The 13,132-nt window shown below is 36.0% G+C and overlaps 1 protein-coding gene across 1 annotated transcript; it reads right to left on the reverse strand.

Moving 5' to 3' along the window:
* Window positions 1-5,349: 5,349 nt before the first annotated feature.
* On the reverse strand, window positions 5,350-6,464 carry LOC114823288 (pentatricopeptide repeat-containing protein At1g08070, chloroplastic-like). Its single transcript, XM_029098776.1, has 2 exons — window positions 5,925-6,464; window positions 5,350-5,814 (listed from the first exon to the last, which is right to left on the reverse strand). Exons 1-2 carry the CDS (start codon window positions 6,462-6,464, stop codon window positions 5,350-5,352), a joined length of 1,005 nt encoding a protein of 334 aa, XP_028954609.1.
* Window positions 6,465-13,132: the final 6,668 nt, after the last annotated feature.

The raw sequence follows: 13,132 nt of genomic DNA on the forward strand, positions 1-13,132 counted from the left end.
CAAGCATGATTCCGCCTTTAATTGTTAATTGCATGCTTATAGATGTTGCTTAAATGAACATGTTTTCACAAAATATTCCTTCATGGACAAACATATTTCTCGATATTATTATTCCTACTATGTCAAAATGAAAATGTGACGTAAGAGAATAAATTTGTTAAGAAGCGAAGAATTGTTGAAGTACAATACATTAACTAAATGAGCACCCTTTTCTTGGTAAACTCATTTCAGAACAAATATTATATCACAACCTACTGCGTATACTACAATACTCATACCCCACATGCCCGGATATAACGTTGACGGTCTACAGTTGCGTCAATGTCAAGTTTCAAATCATTCAACAAATGTTCTTGTTTTAGTTATTCAGACTAAAGAAAAAAAGATTAAAAAAATATAAAAGATACGGAGCTGTGCAAAATGAACACACTTTTACAAAGTGTAGCATGTGCATAACAACTTGAACCAAAAGGCCAATAAGAGTCAATCTAGAGTCTTTCATAAGCCTATGTCAACCTCGTTTTGTAAACAATTTGGGCAATACGTCGTAGTGCAGTTTTCATCATTCTAAGCTCTGACCCGGAAACAATGAACGTATGACTGTTACCAAGAATATCGCGATCATACGAGTAGCCATATAGCGGACAATAGTTCCGCACATGCTTGAATCGGGACGAGCAACCTAAGTTTCTAGAAAAATAAGCATTACACATCAATATGCAGTGTAGCTGCAATAACCGAAAATAATGCAAAGGTAAAGGCCAAACAAATATAAAACTGACCTTTATTACTTACGATGTTCCACAAAGTTTTTTAAATTGGAGTGGTAGTTGTTTTATTACTATTGTTCATTCCTCAATCATTTGAAAATGCTTTACAACTCAAAGCAACAAAGTGAAGTCGTAACAAGGCATCAAAGCAAATACATCTAAATTTTATTCTTACTCATGAAACATCCCACAAATTTGTTAGCCCTAGTGAAGTTCAATTCTCAATTTAAGATAGCGAAGAAGGAGGTGGGACAGAAGTTGCAATTATACAATGATTAAATACTCGGTCAGCCCTAGCTTGAATGGCAGTTCTGTTCCCGGTGTGTTCATAAGTAAAGGTGCTATTCACGAAAACATTATGGCACGGTTTTCCCAGCGCCACAAGAGCCCGGCAACTAAAGTCACCGATTTTCTTCCCTTTGAAAATATAGTTGTACACGTCGAATGCGTACTTTATGCTGAAATGTTTTTTGCACTCAACCACTGCCGGCGAGTCATCCAAATGCGCCAATGTTGGAAGTGCGCAATTTGCCACAAGCAAAATGACCATAATTGGAAACATGTTTAGCCCGGCCATAATGATGGAAATAATGAGTGACTTTTGATTTTCTTAGAAAATGATCCCTTAGATTTGGTTGAACTCTGGTGCAAGGAGTTCTATACTTATAAGGGATGAGGCAAAGATGAGAATCATTCGTAAAATGAAAAACGCATTTTCCTTTAAAACTGCTTTAGCAACGTATTTGCTATGTGAGGTATCAAATACGAGGGTTTCTAATTTGGTGTTTATTTTTCGTAACGTAAACTCAACTTACAAGTACCCATAAATTGTTTAATTAATCTCAACAATCACCTAGCTATTTATTATTTCACACTAAAATTATATGTTTGCAAATTAATACACCGACTAGTTTAATACAATAGAGTTGCGAAAACCGGTGAACTGAACTTGGATGTCGTGTTAGTGACTACCGTTGCGTGAAAAAGTGACGACAAGTAGGAAAAAGAACGCGACTAGCCTTAATTGTTCTGCAATAAATGGACAAACATATTTCTCGACGTTATTATTCCTACCATGTCAAAATGAAAATGTGACGTAAGAGATTTAATTTGTTAAGAAGCGAAGAATTGTTGAAGTACAATACAGTAACTAAATGAGCACCCTTTTCTTGGTAAACTCATTTTAGAACAAATATTATATCACACCCTACTGCGTATAGTACAATACTCATGCCCCACACGCCCGGATATAACGTTCACGATCTACAGTTGCGTCAATGTTAAGTTTCAAATCATTCAACAAATGTTCTTGTTTTGTTTTTTCAGACTAAAGAAAAAAAGATTAAAAAAATATAAAAGATACGGAGTTATGCAAAATGAACACACTTTTTCAAAGTGTAGCATGTGCATAACAACTTGAACCAAAAGGCCAATAAGAGTCAATCAAGAGTCTTTCGTAAGCGTATTTCAACCTCGTTTTGTAAACAATTTGGGCAATACGTCGTAGTGAAGTTTTCATCATTCTAAGCTTGGACCCGGAAACAATGAACGTATGACTGTTACAAAGAATATCGCGATCATACGAGTAGCCATATAGCGGACAATAGTTCCGTACATGCTTGAATCGGGACGAGCAACCTAAGTTTCTAGAAAAATAAGCATTACACATCAATATGCAGTGTAGCTGCAATAACCGAAAATAATGCAAAGGTAAAGGCCAAACAAATGTAAAACTGATCTCTATTACTTACGATGTTTCACAAAGTTTTTTAAATTGGAGTGGTAGTTTTTTTATTACTATTGTTCATTCCTCAATCATTTGAAAATGCTTTACAACTCAAAGCAACAAAGTGAAGTCGTAACAAGGCATCAAAGCAAATACATCGAAATTTTATTCTTACTCACGAAACATTCCACAAATTTGTTAGCCCTAGTGAAGTTCAATTCTCAATTTAAGATAGCGGAGAAGGAGCTGGGACAGAAGTTGCAATTATACAATGATTAAATACTCGGTCAGCCCTAGCTTGAATGGCAGTTCTGTTCCCGGTGTGTTCATAAGTAAAGGTGTTATTCACGAAAACATTATGGCACGGTTTTCCCAACGCCACAAGAGCCCGGCAACTAAAGTCACTGATTTTCTTCCCTTTGAAAATATAGTTGTACACGTCGAATGCGTATTTTATGCTGAAATGTTTTTTGCACTCAACCACTGCCGGCGAGTCATCCAAATGCGCCAATGTTGGAAGTGCGCAATTCGCTACAAGCAGAATGACCATAATTGGAAACATGTTTAGCCTGGCCATAATGATGGAAATAATGAGTAACTTTTGATTTTCTTAGAAAATGATCCCTTAGATTTGGTTGAACTATGGTGCAAGGAGTTATATACTTATAAAGGATGAGGCACAGGTGAGGGTCATTTGTAAATTGAAAAACGCATTTTCCTTTAAAACTATTTTAGCAACGTATTTGCTGATGTGAGGTATGAAATACGAGGTTTTCTAATTTGGTATTTATTTTCGTAACACAAAACTTACATGTTTGCAAATTAATACACCAACTAGTTTAGTACAATAGAGTTGCAAAAACCATGAACTGAACTTACATGTCGTGTTAGCAACAATCATTGTGTGAAAAAGTAACGACAATCAGGAAAAAGAACACAACTCGCCTTAATTGTGCTGCAATAAATGGATAAACATATTTATCAAGCATTATTATTCATATTATAACAAAATGAAAATGTGACATAAGAGATTAAATTTGTTAAGAAGTGAAGAATTGTTGAAGTACAATACATTAACTAAATGAGCACCCCTTTCTTGGTAAACTCATTTTAGAACAAATATTATATCACACCCTACTACATATGGTATAATACTCATGCCCCACACGCCCGGATATATCGTTAACGATCTGCAGTTGCGTCAATGTTAAGTTTCAAATCATTCAACAAATGTTCTTGTTTTGGTTATTCAAACTAAAGAAAAAAAGATAAATATATATAAAAGATACGAATGTGTGCAAAATGAACACACTTTTACAAAGTGTAGCATGTGTATAACAACTTGAACTAAAAGGCCAACATGAGTCAATCAAGAGTCTTTCATAAGCCTATTTCAACATCGTTTTTTAAAAAATTTGGGCAATACGTCGTAGTGAAGTTTTCATCTTTCTAAGCTTGGATCCGGAAGCAATGAACGTCTGATTGTTGCCAAGAATATCGCGATCATACGAGTAGCCATATAGCAGACAATAGTTCCGTACATGCTTGAGATGGGACGAACAACCTAAATTTCTAGAAAAATAAGCATTACACATCAATATGCAGTGTAGCTGCAATAACCGAAAATAATGCAAAGGTAAAGGCCAAACAAATGTAAAACTGATCTCTATTACTTACGATGTTTCACGAAATTTTTTAAATTGGAGTGGTAGTTGTTTTATTACTATTGTTCATTCCTCAATCATTTGAAAATGCTTTACAACTCAAAGCAACAAAGTGAAGTCGTAACAAGGCATCAAAGCAAATACATTGTTATTTTATTCTTACTCATGAAACATCCCACATATTTGTTAGCCCTAGTGAAGTTCAATTCTCAATTTAAGATAGCGAAGAAGGAGGTGGGACAGAAGTTACAATTATACAATGATTAAATACTCGATCAGCCCTAGCTTGAATGGCAGTTCTATTCCCGATGTGTTCATAGGTAAAAGTGTTATTCACGAAAACATTATGGCACGATCTTCCCAGCGCCACAAGGGCCCGGCAACTAAAGTCACCAATTTTCTTCCCTTTGAAAATATAGTTGTACACGTCGAATGCGTACTTTATGCTGAAATGTTTTTTGCACTCAACCACTGCCGGCGAGTCATCCAAATGCACCAATGTTGGAAGTGCGCATTCACAAAAAGCAAAATGACCATAATTGGAAACATGTTTAGTCCGGCCATAATGATGAAAATAATGAGTAACTTTTGATTTTCTTAGAAAATGATCCCTTAGATGCAGTTGAACTTTGGTGCAAGGAGTTATATACTTATAAAGGATGAGGCAAAGGTGAGAGTCATTTGTAAAATGAAAAACGCATTTTCCTTTAAAACTACTTTAGCAACGTAATTACTGATGTGAGATATCAAATACAAGGGTTTCTAATTTTGTATTTATTTTTGTACCATAAATGAAACTTACAAGTTCCCTTAAAATGTTTAATTAATCTGAACAATCACATAACTATTTATTATTTTGCACAAATATTTCTTGTCTGCAAATTAATTCACTGACTAGTTTATTACAATAAGGTTGCAAAAACCATGAACTGAACTTACATGTCGTGTTAGTGACTATTATTGCGTGAAAAAGTAACGACAATCAGGAAAAAGAACACGACTAGCCTTAATTGTTCTGCAGTAAATGAAGAAACGTATTTATCGAGCATTATTATACCTATTATACCAAGATGAAAATGAAAATATCGTATTGTCTAATAATCGAAGTATAAATTTTTGAAGTGTTTAAGAGAGAGTAGATTTGTTGCTCAATCTAAAAGAACGTCAATGTGTTTGGATCCACATATATCTAACTGTACGTAGCTAATTTCTTCAACCCCATTTGTCTCATTTCATCACGAACCTTATTAGCCTCATCCCACCGTTCGTGAGTGGCGTATGTATTCGATACGAGAGCATAAGTTCCGATGCCTACTCCTCTACTCTTGAGGAGACCATTTCTGATCCTCTTAAGCATCTTCTCATTCCCATGAATTTTGCATGCATTAAGCAACGCTCCCCAAACAACGCCGTCTGCTTCTGTTGGCATTTCCTTCATGAAATTCTCTGCTTCCTCTAAGAACCTTGCTCGACCATACATATCAACTAGGCAGGCATAGTGCAGTGTTTGAAGGGCAATCCGATAAACATTTTTCATAGCATTGAAAATCATCAACCCTTGATCAACTAGACATGCGTGACTACATGCTGATAACAAGCCAAGGAAGGTTACATCATCAAGAGGAATCCCGTGGACTAGCATGAGCGAAAAGAGCTGCAACGTGTGTATACCATAACCATTCATGGCCATGCCGCTTATGATGGACTCCACGAAATGTGATCCTTGCAAACCAGGGTTTTAAAAACCGAAACTGCCATACATACTTGCCCATACTTTACATACATGTTTATTAATGCATTTCCCAGAATGCCATTCAACACGAGATCTGGCCGTGCACTTATATACGAATTCACCCACTGGCCTAAACTCAATGCCCCAATCGAAGAACACGCTGACAATACATTTACAATGGTATCTTCATTAGGCTCAACTTCCTCTCCCTGAACCATCTCCTGAAAAAGCTTCACTGCCTCGTCACAAAATCCTTTTTGTGCATAACCACCCACCATGCTAGTCCAAGAATACACATCTCTCTTGGGCATATTTACAAACAAGCACCGTGCACTCACCAAAGACCCACATCTCATGTAAAAATCCAACACTGCATTGTCCAAAATAACATTCCTTTCAAATAACTTCCTCATACAATATCCATGAACGGATTTACCAAACTTTAAAGCTCCTAAACTCGAACAAGCGAACATGACAATGACAAGAGTAGTAGAATTAGGCGGCACATCCATGGACATAAACTTAACAATTGCTTCCTCCACAAATCTACACTTGTTAAGACCCGAAATCATCGAAGTCCACGAAACAACATCAGGGTTTGGTATGGAATCGAAAACCCAAGTAGCAAATACAATGTCAACTTGGGTTACGTAGAAGTGAAGCAACGAGTTTTGGACGAAGGTATCGGAAAAGTGCCTGGTTTTTACGACCGGGCGTGGACTTCCCGGCCCATGTTGTTATCATGGAGGAAGCAACATGCCTTGAGAGCGTAAGTGAATGTGTAGTGGTTGTGGGAGGTTGGGTAGTAGAGCATTTGGTTGTAGAGGAAAAGGGCAGTTTGTGGGGCAAGGGAGTTTGTGAGATGTCCCAGTTATTCGTGACTAGAATTTTTGTTGGGGATGTTTCTTAGCCGACGAGCACACAGCTCCCCGAGAGGTTGGCGCCAGTTGATGTTTTCTGTCGGGCTTCTGCTTCATTGGTGGGCTTGTCGGGCAAAACTTATCAGGCAAGGCTGAAAGAGAATGACAGAGTTAACTTTGAAAGGTGCTCCCAATCAAGATTAACTTTTAAGTGCTCAGGCGTGCCACTGCCATCTTCAGCATGGCAGATGTAAAACGGATGTTGAGTTTTAGTTGTATATATACCCGAGAGGCTGTTTTAGTTATGAAATGTGTCTTTGTGGGGTCTTAGGTGCAGGCCTTGAGGCTTCCAATCAAGAACTAACCCAGTACTTGAATATATAATGTTTTGTTTCATTGGTTACAGAAGTATTATGATTATTATACTTCTGATTACCCGAGCCCGACAAGCAGAAAGAATCCAAATAGGTGCCTTTGTAGGGCCTTAGGTGTAGGCCTTAAGGCTTCCCATCAGAATTCCTTCTATTCTCAAACGTTCTTCGATAATCATAATATAATAGAAATAACACTAAGGGATAGGTCGATTACTTGCGCCCCAAGTAACTTCAGACTTCTTGTTTATCAAAGACTGTCGTGGATGGGTTAAGTCCACATAAGGTTCTTTTTTATGCCTTGAGGGCTTAGAACTTAGATCTAATTTAATATGTGAAGACATATTTAAATCAGATTCAAGAACTGAGGAGCCTTTTTAATCATCAACTTGCCAGAAATAACTTGGATACAACTGGAAGTATACAACATATTGCTAGACTACTGAATGAAAAGACAAAAACAAAGAAGGTCGGGCAAGGCTATCATCTTGCAACTTCCTATCTTTGTGGTTTATCAAGGGGTTTGAGAGTTTAGAAAGAGGGGTAGGGAGATGGGTTTACCGAAGGAAATCGATACTATAGCAAGTTTTAGACAAGGTAGCAGAGCTATTACAAAGGCTTTAGGTGAGGGTTGATCCCGAAAGGGATGAAGGCTTAGGCTGACTACAGCTTCATTGAAAGCAAATCTGGTTTGAGCAGAGTTTGTGCTTGTATTTGTTTGTTTGATTGAGTGTCCTTATCTCTGATTTCTCTTTCTTCTTTTATAGACATTTTGGCTTGGCCTCCTGTAGCAGTGATCTTGCCCGAATGCAACTTGAAGGGCAATGACTCATCAGTTTTTTACTTGTACTGCCACTGTAAAGTGCTTTTGGGCTGATTAGTTGGCTGGTCTACACCACTTGACCTCTAAGTAGGTGAGCAAGTGGTTCAAATGGTCAACTCCTAGTCAGAAAAGGGTCTCTCCTGCTTTCTGGGCTTTGGCTGGGCTTCGGGCTTTTCTCCTTCTAGACTTCTTTCTTTTGGGCCAACTCTTTCTTGAGCCCAAAGTTCAAGTTTTAACCCAAACACTAGTAGAGGGTTTAAAAGTTAGGGTTTAGGGTTTTTGATGATTTGGGCAAGGATGATTTTCTTTAATTGTCGTTTGATTATACTTTTTGACAAAAATGTATACACAGTAGGTGTTGGAATTGCTAGGCATTCATCTTTTTCTTGAGGAGAAATCGGACATCTAAAACAATTGTGGGCAGCGGAAGGGTGGGAATTTGGGTTGCGTAGAGGAAGGAAGGTGGAGGTAGGAGGGGGATCCGCATGTCGGGTTTGGTACATGCGATTTGGGGTGGGTACAGGGCTTTTCCAAATATTCTTAATACTAAACAGGGTGGGGCGGGGCAGGTCCAAATATATGAGCAAAAGGGTGCCCAACCTAGACCTTTTCCACCAGTCTAATATATGAGATTAAATCTCCACCCTTGGTTCTAATCTAAAAGGCAAACACTCTTGACTCTCTGTCTGTTCCTCCTTAGTTCATTCTCTCGAACTCGAAGCTTCAACTGACTTCGACTCTCGGTCTCTCACTCAGACCCAAATTCATAGAATGTCGTCAATCGATCATCGAACTCCGTCCCTTCGTTCGAGCAATAAGGGGGACAAGAATTGTCTGCCCTCTTGTTTTGTGTGGTCACGGTTAAGCCATTTCAACATTTTATTTTGTTTTTTTTATAAAGATAATAAAATAAAAATGAATAGTAATGTAAAATGTTGACGTGGCTTAACCGTGACCACACAAACAGGATGGCATGAGAGGGCACGGGAACAAGGAGGGCAGACAATCTTTGTCCTTGTTAGTATTGTCCTTGTTCTGTGGGTTTTCAAATTCCATTTAAATTTATTGACTTTGATTAGGATTGGGAGTCTTTAATCCCAACCCTCTACGCCAAACATAGATCTTGATCAAATTTCCCAATTGGATTAGACTATTTCCTTAATTGTATATTGAATCAACACTTTTTAAACATGAAAAGGAGAGACAAAAGTTAACACATGTGAAATATAACATCATTAGCTTCCTTCTTTTTTTTCTCTGGAGTGTATGTTACAAAATTACCCTTTATAGTAGAAATGTTTTTTCACACTGTTATCTCTTCATCTATTACTCTGTGTCAAGTGGTGTTCCCTACCAATAGACTTTTGACATCTGAATCTTCTTTTATCCCTTTTTAATCAAATAAATTCTTAAAAGCTGGAAGTCCAATAGTCAAACAAAAACTAAGGGATGTGAACTTGCCCATCAAGCACTTCTGCAACTTGCTTTCGAATTCCATCATATTTCCTACTCGATTTCGAATTCAATCTTGTTTGCCCAACACTTACCCTCCACTTTTGAATTGAAACCGTAGTCTAAAAAGAGAGTAAAAAATAACGGAAGTCAACTTCTAAATCCCAAAGCACGCCGTGCCCAAACCCGATTATCTCTCTCTTTCTCATGTTTTCATTTTCTGGGTGTTGGTAAATTTTGTGATGATTTCTAAATTAGTGAAAAGATTTACAGAATGAGTAATTGGTAATGGCGGTAAGAGTTGACGGTGGAAGTACAACTACGTTAAATTAATTGGTTTTCCGCCGACGATTCAGCATCTCAATTTTTAAGAATTAAAGATATAAAAGAATATTTAGATGTCAAATTTCAATTGGTGGGAACACCACCTGGCTTTTGTGCCGGGAACCGCAAAAAATTTCTCCACAGTGAGCTCGTGTTTCTACCTTCAGTAGAATCGATATTAATGTTATTGATAAATGGTTTTGGTTTGGGGTGCTATTTAGGCAATAAGCATTGCTAAGAGATCCAATAAATGGTGTGGGTTTATAGTCATAATTTTAAAGAAACTTTGGTTGAACTGATTCTGCAAAAATTGTCGTAGACAAGTTGAAATAATTCTACAAAAATGGTCAACGATGGGTTGAATTGATTCTACAAAAATGGTTGAGACTTATTGAACCGATTCTGCAAAAAATGGTCGATGACGGGTTGAACGGATTCTGAAAAATGTTCGAGGACGGGTTGAACTAATTCTACAATAATTATCGAAGACGGGTTGAACTAATTCTGCAAAAATGGTCGAGGATGAGTTGAACTGATTCTACAAAAATGATCGATGACTGATTAAACTGATTCTGCAAAAAATGTCGAGAACCGGTTGAACTAATTCCCCAAAAATGGTCGAACGGGTTGAACTGATTTTGCAAAAATGGTGGTGGACGGGTTGAACTGATTTTTGCAAAAAGGTGGATTGAATTGATTATGCAAAAAGGATCGATGACTGATTGAACTGATTCTGCAAAAAAGGTTGGGGATGTGTTGAACTGATTATGCAAAAATAGTCAAAGACGGGTTGAACTAATTTTGTGAAAATGGTCGAAGACTGATTGAATTGATTATGCTGAAATAATCGAGGATGGGTTGAGCTTATGGTACATATTAATTTTGTTGGAGTTGTGAGGGTTGGTTTCTATAACAGCCCTAAAGCCTTAGGGGTATAACTGGTATTTTAGAACATTGTTTCCATGTTTTTAGGCTAGACTTTAGTTGTTTTTATGTTTTTGTGTCTCATTGATATGTTTAAAAACTAGTGGAGTTCCTTGAAATATAGTGAATTTTTTTGTCTCTATATATAAAGCTCCTAGTCCCTGGTGTTTTACCAACCAATCACCCAGCTACCCTATACTTGACATAAAAAAAAAAAAAAAAGGGAAATACCTCAAAATGGGACAATTTCATAATCTTGGAACAGAAATATGATTTTTTGAATGTGCATACAGCATGCACACGTTAGGTCTGGCAAACATGTCACGTTTGTCGTGTCGTGTTTGTGTAAAACTTGTTATCTTGACAGATCATGTCGTGTTACACCCATTATCTTAATGGGTCATTAACACGTCAAGTCACTTTACCCAACAAGTAAACTGACCCGACCTGTTATGACCGGTTAAGAAAAATATTTTTTTTCCTTAAATTTGCACATACCAAATTCCCACATAAATATTACTTCAAAGCATAAAAGCACATTTATCGTTAAGTACTACATCTACACTCCAAAATAAGAGCTTAATAAAAAGGCACCAATACACTACTAGTCTAATACAAAATATCAAATGTGCAACGATATGCAAAATGGATGAGTTTTTCTTTTCAAAGTTGCGAAGCCTTTCTCAAAAGTTAAAACCTTAGCAATGAAACTCAAAGCTTGCATGTTATTCATTTTACAAAATCCTTCAATTTCATCGATCACCATAGGGAAATTGTATTGGAACTTTGGCTTGATCTATTGCCTTCAAGAGTTACGTTGATAATGTTTTCAGTAAAGTTTTCCACATCAAAACTCTCTTTCTCATAAACTAAGTATAGAAAAACCAAACATTATAAACCATTCAAATTATGAGAATTTTACCAAAATAATTATGAAAAAAAATAAAACAATAATACTATACCATATAAAAATATATTACCTCATTCTTTCAAAATTTTCTAAAATTTAATTTAATATATAAATATATATATATATTATAATAGTATATTTTTCTCTGTTCATCTGATTTATAAGGAGTTAGTTATATTAGGGTTTAACTTTATACTTCAGTGTGTCATATGTATTGGATGAATATGGTTTTCGTATGCACCCGTAATTTGCAGTGTGGTTTATCTAATATTTTCAATGCCAACAAAAGGGTTCCACTTCGTTAGACGCGGAAACGAACACAAGAGGCACGTTTGAATTGATCTCTTCCCTCCTACTATCTACATATTTATCTCTTTCTTTTCTTTTTCGTTTGAAAGATGTATATAATTAAGTGGTAGATTAATCCGATAACTTACTATTATTCTTTTCATCGTTTTTTGCTTGCTTCAAACTGAAAACCGATACGGTGAAGAAATTTTGATTTTCAACTGCAGTTTTGTATCCAAAATTCCAAAAATGGTGAATCCAACGTTGGCCAAGATGATCAAACTTGCTGGCCAAGTCACAAAGGGTTTGGACAAGGGCTTTAAGAACTACCAGCACTACTACAATATTAGTTTTAGGCGGCAGATGATGGTGGTGGATATTAGAAAAATCATGTCGGATAAATTATATCCGACACATCATTTAATTAGTGGTGGATATTAGAAAAATACTGTCGGTTATAACCAACAGTATTTTTTAATCCTTTTTTTAAAATATTTTTGACATATTCTGTCGGTTTTTAACTTAATGATGGCAGTTATAACCGACAGAAATTGACTATTTTATTATTTTACTTTCTGGCGGTTATTATTTTAGTATTCTGGAGGTTATAACTGACAGAAATTAAAATTTTATTATTTTAAAATGTTATATTGATTAAAAATAAATAAATAAACACGTATTTTAAATATTGTTTTTGTCACTCATGACCCTAAAGTCTAATGAACCAGTTTCCCAAGAGCCATAAATTTTCTGAGAAAATAATAACAACAGACTACAATCTGAAGCTCTATCATTTTTGTCATAAGGATTATGCTCCCTCACAAGCAAGCAACAAGATACAAAGAAATTCAAACAATTTTTTTCAATGCATCACAAAGCACATTGTCGGACACATAAACACACATGAACATTTAGTGTACTCTATCATGTCTGATTTTATTATTTTAAAATGTTATACTGATTAAAAATAAATAAATAAACACATGTTTTAAATATTTGTTTTTCACTCATGGTCATGTCGGATATAACCGACACGAACAAAGCAAAATTTTGGACAGCCACCAGAATAATCTCTGAATGTTTTTTTTTTTTTTTTGTGATTTTTTACACATGCTATCTCCGACTATATACAAACATATTTGATGGTTGAATCGTTGAAACTAGTTTCGTAGAATGCATATCATATCAAATTGATAGATTTAACAAACACTGAGTTAATGTTATACTTCCATTTAATGTTATACTTCCATTAAGTATAAAATTAGTGTAAATATTTTAAATTGAAGAT

The sequence above is a fragment of the Malus domestica genome, chromosome 02 (genome assembly GCF_042453785.1).
Source record: "Malus domestica chromosome 02, GDT2T_hap1".
Taxonomy (NCBI): domain Eukaryota; kingdom Viridiplantae; phylum Streptophyta; class Magnoliopsida; order Rosales; family Rosaceae; genus Malus; species Malus domestica.